This window comes from Crocodylus porosus, unplaced genomic scaffold (assembly GCF_001723895.1).
Source record: "Crocodylus porosus isolate Cpor-Errol unplaced genomic scaffold, CroPor_comp1, whole genome shotgun sequence".
Classification (NCBI taxonomy): Eukaryota; Metazoa; Chordata; order Crocodylia; family Crocodylidae; genus Crocodylus; species Crocodylus porosus.
In genome coordinates, this window is record NW_017728948.1 from 75694692 (window position 1) to 75710646 (window position 15955).

Sequence of the window (15955 nt, forward strand, 5' to 3'; positions counted from 1 at the left end):
CTACATTGAACACCTTCAAGAGCAAATTGGATGCTTATCTTGCTGGGATCCTATGACCCCAGCTGACTTCCTGCCCTTTGGGCGGGGGGCTGGACTGGATGATCTTCCGAAGTCCATTCCAGCCTTAATGTCTATGAAATCTATGAAATCTATGTTTTCCTGATCTCCTAAAATGTATATTGCTTGACATAATCTCCTAAGGAACATTATGTTTTCTTCAAAATGTGTAAGGTAAAACGCAACTCAGTTGTAGCATCTTAAAGGAGTGGAAGTATATTCTATAGTATAGGCTTTATACAGTCTACTTAGCATTGCTTTTTGGAGAATTCAGCATATTTACAAAGTTTATGGGTAAATTTAAATCTATAGATCAACATTAAGCAAAGAATGTATCATTAATATCTTCTGGAGAATGAAGAATCCCTTATGAAATGACTTTTATAGGCCTGATCCAGCAGTCCTTACAATAGGAAAAGTCCCATTTGAATTCTGCCTCTGAATAATATGAAATGACCTAGATCAACGTAAAAGTATAAAAAAAAGTCATTCTTTATCACTGCTATAAATTGTCTGGATCTAGAAAATATTTTGATTAAAATTAAATCACAATCATTGTGGAAATCTATTCAGGATCCCTAAAAGTAAAAAAAGGCTTTATGTATAAATATGTTGGTATGCTGATATTATGGATATCCTTAATAATTGCTTTGTAAAAGCTTGACCTTGTGACAAGTATTATAGTCTCAAGGGCATTATAATATGCCAGGGTTAATGGCCCTGACTCTTTTCTCACAATCTTTTCCATCTTCCAAGCCTCATTAAGAATGGATTTTCAATACATTCTGTAAATGGTACAGAGTTAACTAAACCCTGCTTGCTAATCCACTCCAAATTGGTCTTGATATGATCCTTGTTTCTCACTGCAGCTGGTTGAGTGGCTGAATTATCCTTGACATTTGGTTCTTTCGGTAGGTTCTTAACAATATGGTACCATGGATAAAATGCTTTCTAGTGTAAAGATTCATACATCCTGCATGATTAAACATGAGTGAACTGCCTGATACCATCATTCTTGCAGGGATTTTCATCACTTGCAGTTATTCTTAAGAGACTATGATATACATACTTTAATCATTTACATTATATCACTGAATTCATTTATATCTTTGCTATTTAAAAATGTTACAGTTGCACAGTTCTAGTCTGGCAGCAAAGTGGTTGCACCACAGGGCACTGGGTGGCATTGCTCCGTCCCTGCCTGCTCCCCCACATGTCATTCATGACAGGCAATTTGCTAGTTCCATCATAGTATTCAAAGGAGCATATAGGCTGCTTGCAGATGTTAAAAAAAATACGTTACTCCATAAGCTGCATGTTACTTTGGCCCAGCTCCACAGCATCTGTATAGATCAGGCAGGTGCTTTTATCTAAAGCTGAGTCAATCAGCTATTAGATAAAAGTGCCAAAAAAGCCCCACTAAAGCACCCAATCAATACAGATGTTGGGTGAGCTGAGTCCAACTAATATGCTGCTTTTTATGGGCATACACTGGGATTGGTACGGGAGCTCATTAAGTTTAAAGTGCTGGTTTTTGTTTTGTTTTTTTTAATGTCTGCAAGCAGCCTGATTCATAGCCAAAAATATAATTAATGTATGCTCTAGACAAGGGGTTTTCAACCTTTTTTAACAGGTGTACCCCTTCTGGTGGTGGCAGCTGGATGTGGTGCGGGAGGTGGTGGGTGGTGGTCGCTGCTGCCATGTGCGAGCCTCTTTTCTGCCCCCACTCAAAGTGCAGGGTGGTGGGTGGCAGTGGTGATGGCTGCCGCATGCAAGCTCCACACTGCTGTGTCTGGCTGAGCAGGCAGCACCTGCACAGCTCACAGAGGAGTGCCACTGCCCTCGGCCCCCTGGCCCTGCTCCTGGGAGGCGGTGGCACAGGGTGGTGGCAGCAGCACTTGCATACAGGCCCCCTGCCCCATGTCTGTCTGCAGATGGGCATCACTGCCCTCGCTCCCCCACCCTGCTCCTGGGAGTGGGCACAGAAATACACTCCCCCCCCTGCCTTGCTGAACCTTGCTGCTCTGCAGGCAGGGGGTGGCCACAGTGCCTTCTTGCTGTCAGCTATTATCCTTCATTTTCTCATCTCTTATGTTTCTTTTAAGTCTGTATTTACCAGCTACATTTCATAAAGATTTTGCAATTTTGAATGTTTAAGATGTGTTCATTAAAATATAAATGTATGTTATATGAAATTCTTCTTTCTTTTTTTTAAGCTTTGTGTAACAGTTTTCCTAGGACTTGTGGTAGGTGCCATTTTCTTTGGAGTGAAAAATGATTTTACTGGCATACAAAACAGGTTAGTCAATTGTAAGCCTAAACCTTGAAAGCTCTGGTAAAACATGCTGTTATTTTTTTTACAGGTACTGAAAATTTTTTAGACTAAAAATTAACTACTTTTTGCTTTTTTGTGGAAAGCTGTAGTTATCAGTTTAAATTAGACCCTTCTCTCTAATCTGTAAATTACAAAATAAGCCTTAATCTTGTCATAAACTCTATGTATAGATCCCTCCACCTGCATCAGCTCATTGTAGAATGAAGCCCTAAGGACCAGTTCTGTAAATTTGACTTATCCTGTGTAGTAACTTGTACAAGTAGTCCATGGGATATTTGTGTAGCAAAGTATAATTCCACTAAATGTTCTAGGTCTGCAGTACAAGATTACTGAAAAGTATACAACTTATTAAAATACATAATTAAATATTAACCACTGCAACCATTAACTATTGTCTGCAAAGATTCCCTTTATGTAAAATGTTTTGGCCAACATTTTTGGACTTTGTTGCCTGAAGCTAGGTATCTAAGAACCTGCAAAAATTTTACACATATACTTAACTTTATACAGTAGACACAAGCACAGATTACTCAGCTGCTTCAGTGTTTGCATAATAAAGATCTAAATGTGTATTAAGTGCCTATATAAAAGTTATCATCAGAAGTAGTGATATAAAAGTTTTCTATATAAAAGTTATCATCAGAAACATATACAAGTGGAAGCTACGGATACTTAGCAGCTCTTGTGATCTACCCATTCTTAAGTGGGTGTGTGTCTACACATGCATTAGATCCAGGAGCAGTTTACTCACGAGGATTGCTCCCAGGCAGGTGTCTACATGTGTAAGAAAGGGGGAGCAGATTTGCTGCTCATGGGCCCCTGCTCACACCAAGGGGAGCTCTAGTCTCCCCCTGGATGCTAGCTCAGGGGCTGGCAGGGAGCACCAGGCCAGGAAACAGTTGTCTCCTGGCCAGGGCTGGGGATTTACTCCCTGCCCCTGGGAGGCAGGGGGAGGGCTGCCTGCGGCTGAGGCAAAGACAGTGTCCCCCTGCCCCAGCAGCAGGGAGCTCCCAGACCCAGCTCCCTGATCAGGACAGGGGGCTTGGAAAAAGCTGAAGGGGAGGGGCACATCCCATCCCCCTGCCTTGATCCACTGTTGGGGCAGCTAGCAGCAAGTCCCCTTCTGGGATTTGCTTCACATCTGCAGCTCTTTCCAAGCCCCTTGCCTCTATCACTGCATACCTTGATCATGGGGTGGAGGTTGGAGAGCCTGTTTCCTGCTCAGCTCTGTAAGATAAGGACCTCCCAGCTCAAGTCTGGTGACTGTGGAGCTTGGGTTGGAAGATAAGGATCTTCCCTTACCTGTCTTGTGGTTGCAGGGCTGGCACTGGGAGATAAGGATCTCCCAGCCTGTTCCCTGATCATGACCTTGAAGCTACCTGCTGCTGGCGCAGGGGGATGTAGTCCCCACCCGGACTCTGGTGGTGGAGTCCACCCTGGCAGCAGGAAGTTCCTGGGGGCAGGGAGCAATCTCCTGTCCCTTGGTGGCTCGCTAACCAGGAGCAAATTTGCTCCCAGTCAGGTGTCTGCATGAGTGCTACTGTGCAGTTAGTAATCACAAGTAAATTTGGTACTTGCATTTACAGGTAGCAAGTTTAGTTATGATTTACGAGGTTTACCACATAGTAAACATGTGCACATGTAGATGCACACACTTACTAAGCAGTAAACTATGTTACTTCACAGTAACGTGCCCATGCACCCAGTGCCTACTGTAGCCTTACATTTGACATACAAGTTTGAAAATGTTGGTCTTTAATTTTAGCAGATAGTTCTATCTTCTTATTTCTCATTTTCAGTTTCCCATACCTTCTGAAAAAAATCTTGGAAACTAAATTTTTCTATACCTGATATCAATTTAAAGGTGATTAAAAAAGCCTGTAAGTAAATCAGTTGAATCTTTTTCATTTTTTTGAGTCCATCCAAGATGCTGTCAGCCATATATTACAATAATAAATATTGCAGTCAGCACTCAGATAGCTCAAAAGCTTTCTTCAGAATTAGGACCTCTTCCTGTTGAAGTCAAAAGGATTTTTACCTTTAATTTCATGAAGAGCAGAATCGGACAGTGTGACCTCACTGGACACATCTACAAGAGATGTTTACTGCCAATTAGACTAATTAGCTCCACAGTAAACATGTGCCTACACATGAAGCCCTTTTAGGCCATAGGAAACTAATTAACTCCACAGCACCACACATGTAGAAGCTGATGTGGCTGGATGAGGCACATTGAATAGGGTCAGTGCAGCCCCAGGCTAGCAGACTGACTCCTCGGGCCCTCTGCCTGCCGGGGTGCTCTGACCCAACCCAATGTGCTGCATTTCTGGGCGCACATGTAAAGGTGGTGCCGGAAAACAATGTAAATGTGGTGCCGGGAAGCAATAAAAAAGAAAATCTTGTATGAAAGATGGACTATACAGTGCACATAGTCTTTCTACACTTTAAAAAGGCCTTTGACATTGTCTCTCCCCCCATTCTTATTAAAAAATTAGGTGACTGTGGTGTCGATGCCTACACAGTCAGATGGGTTGCAAAATTGGCTGGAGGGCCACACCTGGAGAGCAGTGGTGGATGGGTCATTTTCAACTTGGAGGGATGTAGGCAGTGGGGTTCACCAGGGCTTGGTCCTCAGGCCTGCACTGTTCAACATCTTCATCAGTGACTTGGATGAGGGGGTGAAAAGCACCTTGTTCAAATTCGTGGATGACACTAAGATGTGGGGACAAGTGGGCACGCTAGGAGAGAGGGACAGGCTGCAACTAGTTCTGGACAGGTTACAGGGGTGGACAGGTAAAAACAGGATGGGTTTCAATACTGACAAGTGCAAGGTGCTGCACCTGGGGAGGAAGAACCAGCAGCATACCTACAAGCTGTGGAACGCCCTTCTTGTCAGCACAGAGGCAGAAAAGGATCTTGGAGTCATTATTGATGCCAAAATGAACATGGGCTGCCAATGTGAGGACACAGTCAGGAAAGCTAACTTCACCTTGTCATGCATCTACAGATGCATCATAAGCAGGTCCAAGGAGGTGATCCTCTATATGACACTGGTCAGGCCGCAGTTGCAGTGTTGCGTCTAGTTCTGGGCGCCGCACTTCAGGAGGGATGTGGCCAGCATCTGGAGAGTCCAGAGGAGGGCCATTTGCATGATCAGGGGACAGCAAGGCAGGCCCTATGAGTGGAGGCTCTGGGACCTGAACCTGTTCAGCTCCACAGGAGAAGGCTGAGAGGGGATCTGATGGCCGTCTGTAAACTGGCCAAGGGGGACCAGCATGCAATGGGAGAGTCCCTGTTCCCCCAAGCACTACTGGGAGTAACAAGGAACAACAATCGTAAGTTGACTGAGAGTAGATTCAGGCTACATATCAGGAGGCACTACATAGTCAGGGCAGCTAGGATCTGAAACCAACTGCCAAGGGAAGTGGTGCTTACTCCTAACCTGGGGGTCTTCAAAAGGAGGCTAGATAATCACCTAGCTGGGGTTGTTTGACCCCAGCATCCTTTCCTGCCCATGGCAGGGGGTCAGACTTGATGATCTGCTCAGGTCCCATCTGACCCTACTAATTATGAAACTATGAAAGCGCCTACTCTTAGAAGTTCTTCTGAGAAATAAGGAAATAGAGACAATTTTTGTGTTAATTACAGAAGTTGTAGGTTAGCACAGCACATATCAATGGATTCCAGTCATGCTATAGAAAGGTTTCGACACAGTATAATATACAGGTTTTGGATATTATCAAATAATTTAAATATTTTATGCAGTTAATAACTGTTAATATTCATTTTTCCTTAGAGTTGGTGCAATGTTCTTCATGACCACCAACCAGTGTTTCAGCAGTATTTCAGCTATTGAACTTTTTGTTGTAGAAAAAAAGATATTTATGTAAGTAAAGCATTAGGTGACATTGCCTACTTACAGTGTTACTTACTCCATTGTTGACACTTGTTGGTCTTTTTGTTACCTTACTAAATTGTTATCTCTGTATGCTTAATTAAATTGGTCAAACTATTCTCAGTAATTAATATTCATTGCAAATGAATTATTTTATCCTATATGTGAATTGTTTGCATACCCATCATGATTTTTGTGACTGGTTTTGTCCATAAATACCAGCAGTTACAATCAAACTGGGAGAGAAGCATACAAGCATTTTTTCTTGTGAGGGAAACTCTCAAGGAAGATCTTCCAGGTTGTTACCTAGAAGAGATTCTCCAGAAGCTTTTTCAGACTTGGTTCATGAACTGTCCATTTCAGATCATTAGATCTGTGTATGGTTTAATACCAAAATCAGATGGAATTGCTCTTATTGCCTAATCAGATACTTGGAACTTTATGGACTGTATGGCATGTATAGACATTATGGGCATTTATACACATACCTTTCCTTCAGCAGCCTGCCAGAGATCCACTGCTGAGTAGGCTTGATTAATTGAGTCTGTTCTGCAAGTGAGCTGACGCGTACTGTGCTGCGCTGTGTGCAGTTGTATAAGTAGTGAAATGCATGTCAGCGCAGAGAAAACAGCAGCAGTGAGCTTTTGAACTAAAGCACCTCTGAAATGCCTTGTATTTATACCAGGACAATCGCTGTTCTCCTGGTAGAAATGACAAATGTATAGGTGTTTGTTCAGTTTTTCCCTGGGGGAACATGCCTCTTTTGGGAGAAGCTCTTCTAGGTAACAACTTGGAAGATCTTCCTTGAGAGTTTCTCTCACAAGAACACATGTTTGTATGCTTCTCTCTCAGCCCTCCCCTCCCCTCCTGGACAAGTTTGGGAAGGGAGCAGCAGGTCAAAGCTCCCAACCTCTTCCTCCAACAAGGGGCTTTGCCCTCTGTCCCTTCCACTCCAGGGGCAGGTTGTAGGCACTGGGTTTGAAGGGCCATACGGCACTCAAGCCCTGCATCCATAGCCACTTATGCAGGGCTACAGACACCAGCTTTTAAATTCTGCTGCCTATGGGTGCTTCCCCTTTGTGTAGCACCTGCAGGCCCCTGCACCAGCAGCCCCATGCATGAAGTTGCAGGCTCTGGCTTTGAAATCAAATAAAAATAAATAAATAAAAAAGTCAGTGCCCAGGTCCCCTGTTCAGAAAGCAGGTAAGGTGTTTGTTCTGCCTCTCCATTCCCCAAGGGCCAGGAGATATGAGGCAGTCTGTTCTCCATACATCCCCCAGGCAGATTCCCAATCTGGGGAAGCTGCAGAGAACAAGAGAGAGGGGCAGCTGCAAGCTAAATGCCTTTACTGCTCCTTTTCCTGGAATGTTTTCTAGATATCATTGCTAGAAATGAATTGGTGGACTACAAGCTATGACACAAGAAAGTTGTCCTTTTCTATAAACATACCTCTTTATTTTATAATGAATTTGATGCTTTATGATGCTGAGTACTGTGTATACAATTATGTGCATAAAAATGCAAGTACATTCACACATATAATTACTATGACTATTATGGCCACAACATAGCCTATTTTTCCATTCAGAACTGCATGCATGATTTAGCAAAATCTAGCTCTCATTAAAATGGTTTGATTGTTTTGCTACTTGGACATAATCTGTAACATATTGTATATATTTCTGTGTTCTAGACATGAATATATCAGTGGGTACTACAGAGTGTCTGCATATTTCATCTCCAAATTAATGGCTGATCTAATACCCATGAGGACTATGCCAAGCATCATCTTCACCTGTATAGTTTATTTCATGTTAGGCAAGTGCCCTATCCAAAAGTTGCATTAAAACTAAAAAGAAAAGTGAATCATAACCAACAAAGGACATTCACTTAAGCACCTGTCAATCAGTTCTGGTATCCAAGGGGTAGGTTAGGTCAAATCTTCCTTCTTACATCTTTTCCCTCTGTACTTGCAACACCTCGTTGTGACAGTTTCTCTTAATGGGTGGAATGTCTGCAGGTTGCTATTTGCCCTATAATGCAAATCGCTGGACAGAGCACACCTGCAAATCTTCAAGATATAAGTTTGCAATATATTTAATCTGTATTGTCCCTGAAAATGAGTTTCAGCATCATTTTTGATGGTTCTATAGTGGCTTCCAAGCCATTCTCTTTTCTTTCAGTGATTGTTTAAAATTGTTCCATCATAAAATACAAATAAAATAAGAATATCTAGCAAAAGAAAAGCCTAATGTAAGACCTCAGTCTTCTGGAAACTGATATCAGCCTACTCTTTTAAGTGGCCGTTTCCCTTCTTAGAAAGGACACTAAAACTGCAGCTATCCTTTTTTAGACCACTAATGCAGTTTCAAATACCGTGTTCATCACACATTTCAGGAAAGTCATCTCAAAAGCTTTCATGGAGAAAGAATTCAGTCAGTCAAAATATTTTGGGTTTTGTTTAGAGCTTAAAGTAAAATAAATCATCACTTATTCTGAAGCTTTCTTCTTGAGGATATGAGATATTCTGAAACTACCAGGATATATAGTAAGGGCCATTTATGTGGCTGAGAAACATTTGATTTAATAGTGCAAGAGTCATGTTGTAGCTGTGATGATCCAGATATTATGAGAGAGGCAAGGATTTCTTAGGGTGATATCTTTTATTGGTACAACTGGGTGCATCTACATGTGGACTTTACTGTGGAGCTGACTAACCAGCTCCCCAATAAAGCATAACCATCTACATATGCACCCATATTTGGGCACAGTAAATTAATTAACTACACTGTAGGATAGTACTGTCTGGGACACGTACTATCCTGTGGCGGAGTCATTTAGTGCACCAAAATACATATGTAAATGGTGACCAGGCCTGGCTGGGGCTTAAGGGTGCTGCAGTGTGGGGTTGCCTGCTGATTAGCCTCACATTGTGCCCCAGCCAGCCCCAACACTGCCAGCTGGAGACTGGGACTTATCCCTGGGATCCTTGCCAACCTGGGCCTGCTCCATTCCAGCTCAAATTGCTGTGATCCCAGGCACACATGTAAATGCTGCACCCAGGAGCAGCTGACTCTGGTGCAAACTGCACCAGAGCTTATTCTGTTGGGGTAACTGTGCATGTAAATATACCCACTATGATGCTGGAATAATGTTAGACAAATTGCAAAACATTATTCTTCAGACTTCAGACCCAAGGGAGAATGATTTGTATTCAAAAGCATGTCTAACTTTATCCAAACTACATAGTTTGTGCAGCAAAAGTTATCATAAGAAAACCTTGCCTCTCACACAGATAATTTAGACATTTTTGTTAAATCCTCAACCACTAGGGGTCCCTACATTATAACAAATCCATCTGTTGGAAATAGATTAAATATTTTTTGGCAATTATTGCTTGTGACCTACTGCTGTGTGAAGTATGAGCTGCTGCTTGTTCAGAAAACTTCAGTCTGTGATGTCTCAGGAAATATTTTTCCTCCATCCTACTATTCTGCTAAGTCCCTCCATAACAGTTCTAAATACATTCCTCAGTCTCCCTGTCTTTGGAGTCTGAACCCCTGCCACAGCTGCTAACACATAGAAATTTGTAAAAGAAGTCTCATGCTAGTTATTAGGCATTGCTGCCAAGGGTCCGAGGTATCTACCAGGGTGGGGAGAAGAGGCAGAGAAAAAAGGAAGAGGCAGATTTGCTTGTTCTACATCAAAATATATTCTTATAAATATGGCCTACTATCTGTATCTTAGGAAAGCATACACCAAAGTTATGGTACAACCTGACAAAATTATACTGACATTCCTCTTGTTCTAATTTCTAAGGTTTGAAGCCAACAGTAGACGCCTTCTTTATAATGATGTTTACTCTTATGATGGTGTCATACACTGCCACTTCAATGGCACTAGCTATTGCAGCAGGACAGAGCGTGGTGGCTATAGCAAATCTACTCATGACCATCGCATTTGTCTTTATGATAGTGAGTAACATTATTTATTTATTAAGATATGAGCTCAAGTGGCAGTGAAGTTCAGACCAATACTGAGATATAGATAATCTGGATCTGAATTATGGAAAGATCAAGGATTTAGCTGTATGATATTCCAATTTGTCTCACTACAAATACTGTAAAGGAAGCTGGACCTAACTATGAACACCTTCCAGGACAGGGATTTACATCTAGCAATAGCACTAAATACAATAATAATGTGGAAAAAGAGGGGAAAGGCCATGCCAGAGATGGCAGATTGTGCGTGCCCCTTTGCTCTTTAGCTAGTGCTGCATTCCTTATGGGATTGGTGCAGCCAGCCTAGGTTAGAGCTGCCCTTAGTTAATTCAGGACTGGGGGAATAGAAAGGTAGCTTACAGCCACATATCCCTTATTCTCCGTAGCTGAGCTAAGGATAAATTTGACATAGCTGAGGTACTGGCCCAAGTCACTGGCCGCTTATTATTCTCTATTATTATAATATGACTCAGAGCTTTTGTATGGTATTTAGATCTAATGGCAGTTGTTTGTACATATTTGATTATTATAAAAGATGGGGGCTGTGGTGGTATGGACACTAAGGCATACACTTAACAGTCCAAGAGGTCACAAGTTTGAGACCATAGGAGGAGCACTCACAGCATGGCCTATCAAATTCTAATGAAATCTGTGAATCCTGCTAAACTGCTTGTGACAAGGATGATGAAAAAAGGGACTATAAAAAAAATGAACTTAATATTCTTCCTTTGAAATAGGACTTACATTTCTTATTCTGTTTATTTACAATCTAGATTTTCTCTGGCTTGCTGGTAAATCTTACAAGCATCATGTCTTGGCTTTCCTGGCTCCAATACTTCAGTATTCCTCGATATGCAATGACAGTAAGTGCTATATTTTGCATTGGATTTAAATATATTTTGTCGAAAGAGAACTTCTCATCGTGATGGAGAGAGATAAATTCAAGTTGTGTGGATAAGTGGAAGAGGTCAAACTGTTTAAGTACACCAAAAACATAACCTGACATATTTAGTTTAATTCAGCTAGTGGGCTACATGGAGCCCACAAGGGGTTAAATTATGGTACTTGGGCTCTCACTTGACCACAGCTCCCCTTGTTACTTTGGCTGCAGAAGCATCTGGAGGCTTTGGGCTTCCCCTCCCTCTGGCTTCTCCTTCCCTGCCCAGAAGACAGAGCAGGGCAGGATAGCACAGCCTGTAGCACTAGGGAAGCCTGTAACAACAAAATTAGCTGTGCTACTATATTAGAAAAGGTGGATGTGCTTTGAGATTGTAAATGATATCATATTTTGTGAAATAAATTTGTTTTTAAAAAAATAAATCTAATCCTGTGTTATCCCTTCAAATAGTTATGCCTTCAAATGTTATTCCTTCAAACAGTCACTCATTTGTGTTTGTATGTTTTAATTTGGTTTTAAAAGGCTTTGCAAATCAATGAACTTACTGGACTCAATTTTTGTGCTGGTAGCACTAACACAAGTTGGAGTGATGGGAATGCACAGGTCAGCCAACCGTAAGTATCTGTTTTATATTAAAATGAATTTTCCCATGAAACATTTATAAGGCTACAAAGTTTATCCACATTACTATGATTAGAATGTACTTATCAGCTACAGAAAGGTGCTTACAGTATTTTTTGTTTAAAAATGACTGTAATCTGTTGTTTGCAGCGATAACATGCTACATAGGTAATTAGTGAAAGACATAGTAAAGATATTCCTAGCGATATGGAAATGCTATTACATTCTGCATTTCACTCATTCAATAAAATGAGGAAAAATGTATATGCTTGGAGCATGTGAGTTAAGTGGCCTCAACATTCAAAGTGTCTACATGTATTTTTCTGAAGCTTGGCTGGTACAAAAATGTCTTTGTTGTCATTGTGGAATTCCAGTTTAAAGGTTTATAAAATAGCAGATACCTTGCAAAAAGCTATCTTTTATAAAACTCTGTTTGTGTTTATTTATAGGTGGTGTACTGGAGAAGAATACTTGAAAAATCAAGGGGTTGAAGCAACTGCCTGGGGCCTGTGGCAGAATCATGTGGCCCTTGCATGCATGACAATAATTTTCCTTACAACTGCATATCTGAAACTGCACTTCATGAAGAAGTTCTCTTAAAACAAAAGCAAAAATAAATACATAGCAGTAATACTTATTCTCTACTAGCATAATAAGTTGATTGGTTAAAAAACTCACAACTATTTTGTTAATAAAACTCCTTTATATTTTTTGTTTCAATATTTAACAAAGTTAACAAAAACTCTTCAGCATTAGTAAATATTTATTATAATGTAGTTTCTTGAAATTTATTGCAAACCTGAATTCTCCTTATGGCTATGAAAATTATAAACTAGTATTAATCTTTCTAAGAGACCAAAAAGCCTGCTTAGAATTTGTCAACATCCAGTCTCCATAAGCAAAGTAAATGATCCTATGGTCATTGAGTTGTAAAGATCTCTCTGATTTTATATGTATAGAGCAACAGGCTGACAACAAAACAGGACTCTATTTCCCATTTCCCTTTCTGTATATTGCAGCATGTAGTCATAAAATTTGTCAAGGGCCAGATTTTGGCTGGTGTTTACACTGTTTCATGGTTGTCATGGGGAGGAGAAGGCATAAGAAGTAGGCCTTTGTGAATAGGGAAGTATTCAATTCAGATTTGTCTGATTCAGAGGACAGTGATTCGATTCGGAGATTCGGGTCATTGTCCTGAATCCATTCTGCCAAGTCAGTTTCAAAAGATTTGGTGCTGATTCAGAGAGATTCGTTGATTTGGCCATAAAGTATAATGGGGAATAACTGAATACATATAACTTTCTCATTTTTTGGCAGATGTGGATGAAAGCAGCAGGGATGGTACCCCCTTCTGAGAGCATAAGGACTGCTAAGTTTCAAGGAGATAGGTGCAGGGGTTTCTGGGAAAGTGCACCTCAAGTTTCTGAAAGCAAAACGTGTATGTGTTAAGGGGTGTAGGTTGTTGGTCTAAGGGCATAGGCAGACAAGGTGCTTTGGGTCAGTCTAATATTAGACCAACTGAATAGCTGGAGAAATACATCTTAGCAAGCTTTTGGTTTTAAAAACCCTTCGTCAGGCTGAGGAAACACCTGTAGTTACACTGACAGACCAGCTTCTCAGTTTGTTTCCTTGCAAGATTGCCTTCCAAAACTTTTCCAAATCAATTTGGATGCTCTGAATCGATTCAGAGGTTTTTATGGGCCTCCCGATTCGATTTGGATTTAATGGTTCTATATTACACTTTAAATAATAACCAGCTTTTCTAGAGCCTACATTCAAATGTTCAGGGGGCTGGACTAGATGACCTCATGAGGTTCCTTCCAGCCTCACTTTCTTATGATCCTGTGTAATCCTAACTGTACAGTATTTTCAACTGACATGTTCCTGTATATTAAAAATAAACTTTTATATAACACTGATATTTACTGAGACCTCCTAAAATCATTTAGTATATAACAAGCAGGTTAAATTGGAATCTAAACAGGATATTCTGTTGTATTGCCTTAAAGTAAGATTCTTAAACAGATAACTATGGTTTTGTACAACATTACAAATAAAGAAACTTTAACCTTGCTGTGGTTTTTTTTTTGGTGTTATGTTTTCCTATTTCATCATTTTGGATGTAATTACTTTAATATTGTTCTCAAAGCATTAATAAAACAGTTTTACTGAGAGAGTAAGTGGGTGCATCCACACGTGCTATTAGAGCAGAGCAATAAACTCTGGCACATATCGTGACAGTTTATTGCTCCTGGATACTATGTTTGAACATGCGTCTCAGACCACAGCACATTGAGCCAGGTCAGAGCAGCCCCAGCTAGTTAAGGGCCTGGGGGAATCTGCCTGCCAGACCGAGGCTACTCGAATCCGACTCAGTGTGCTGGGGAGGGGCTGGCTGGGGCATGACGGTGATCTAGCGTGAGGCCAGCCAGCAGGCAGCACCCTCATGCCCAGCCAGCCCTGTCAAGTGTCTACACAAGTGTTGCTGCAGACTAAAGAACTCCACTGCAGGAGTATGTGTATTTACAACTACTAACCTGTGGCGGAGTTAGTTTTCTAGTAGGGCCACAGGTACAGACATTGAGACTTTACTGAAGAGCTAATAAGGCAGCTCCACAGTAAATATCTTGTGTAGATGTGCTCAGTGTATTTTATCAGGTTGTTACTGCATAGTTATTCCCTGTATAACCAGGAAGTTCAAGACTTAGCAGCACTTTGTTAGAACTTATAAAAAATTGGGTAGCAACACCAGTGGCTCTACATTGAGCAATTCAAGATAGCTGACCTTTAGAAGTAAACTTTTCCAAAGCTCCATGGTTGCCTAATTCTCATTTTCCAAAGCAATTTAGACTCCTAAAGAACATAACTGTCATATTGGGTCAAAGCAAAAGTCCATGTAGCCCAGGAGCCTGCCTCCAACAGTGGCAGGAATGGATACTTTAGAGCAGTTGTTCTCAACTTAGACTCAGGGTACCCCTTGGAAAATGCCATCTCTTAGTTTTCTCTCACTTTTGATTACAGAAAAATACTAGCGCAATTCTTCCATTACAAAAAACTTAGGAAGACCACAGCAGGCCAGAATGTTTTTGATACCCTGGATTCCTGTTTGAAATCTCTAGCTTTATCTTGTGAACCGTGCTTGGACTCCTAACAGTGGTCAGGTCCCATTGTGTGAAACCAGCCACTTTAGTGGGAGAGCATTGAAGTCGGGATCTCTAGAGCAGTGGTCCTCAACCTATTCGCTGCAGTGGGCCACACTTGCAGCTTTCAATGTGTTACATGGGCTGCACCTATGCACAACTTACTTCCTGTGTAAACATTTAAAAAATGTGTTGTATCTGTTACCTGGCAGAAATGAAGGCTGTCACATGGGCCATGGCCCACAGGTTGTGAACCACTACTCTGCAGTGCTCTATTCCTTATTCAATACCCTCCCTGGCATCCACTGTTATTGGCTTAGATGCCAGAGGAGTAACCGCAGCATGGGCCTACCTAGAATTTTGAAAAGGGGATGCAGACAGGTGCATCACCACATATGCAACAATATATAGTCTCCTCCAGTTAAAAAGAAACTAGCTTCACTAAGGGCCCTGCCACGTGTTCAAGTTAAAGTTGATCAAAACCAGTATAGAGTTGTTACACATTTCCAAGCACTAACTTTGCAGCTGGTCAGTTCTTTTAGTAGCTGAGACTATCTGAGGGGTGCTTAGAGTCTGAAAAGGTTGAGAACCACTGGCTTATATAAGTAAATTTAGAGACCTCGAAGAAAGAAAACATTAAATAAGGCTTTTAAATTCATTTGAACTAATTGCAACTTTGTAGTTCATTAAGTGTTTTACTTGCAGATTACAGACAAGGTTATTTGGGTTAACCTGAGACCAACTCAAATAGTCGGAAACAAATAGTTTCATAGTTTCTAGGGTCGGAAGGGACCTGAGTAACTCATCTAGTCCAACCCCCTGCCATGGCAGGAAAGAGTACTGGGGTCAAACGACGCCAGCGAGGTGTTCATCTAGCCTCCTCTTAAAGACCCCCAGGGTAGGAGCCAGCACCACTTCTCTTGGAAGTTGGTTCCAGATCCTAGCTGCCCTGACCGTGAAGTAGCGCCTCCTGATATCTAACCTAAACCTACCCAGCTTGTGACCGTT

The 15955-nt window shown here is 41.3% G+C and overlaps 1 protein-coding gene across 1 annotated transcript in view; it reads left to right on the plus strand.

Moving 5' to 3' along the window:
- Positions 1–12562, plus strand: part of LOC109322360 (ATP-binding cassette sub-family G member 2-like) — a 44000-nt gene extending 31438 nt beyond the window's left edge. Inside the window, exons 10-16 of the mRNA XM_019553448.1 lie at positions 2274–2356; positions 6189–6278; positions 7981–8105; positions 10107–10261; positions 11062–11151; positions 11709–11800; positions 12257–12562. Coding sequence (XP_019408993.1) covers positions 2274–2356; positions 6189–6278; positions 7981–8105; positions 10107–10261; positions 11062–11151; positions 11709–11800; positions 12257–12407 — 786 coding nt within the window. The 3' untranslated portion in view covers positions 12408–12562. The remainder of the gene's footprint in view (positions 1–2273; positions 2357–6188; positions 6279–7980; positions 8106–10106; positions 10262–11061; positions 11152–11708; positions 11801–12256) is intronic.
- The last annotated feature ends 3393 nt before the right edge of the window (positions 12563–15955 follow it).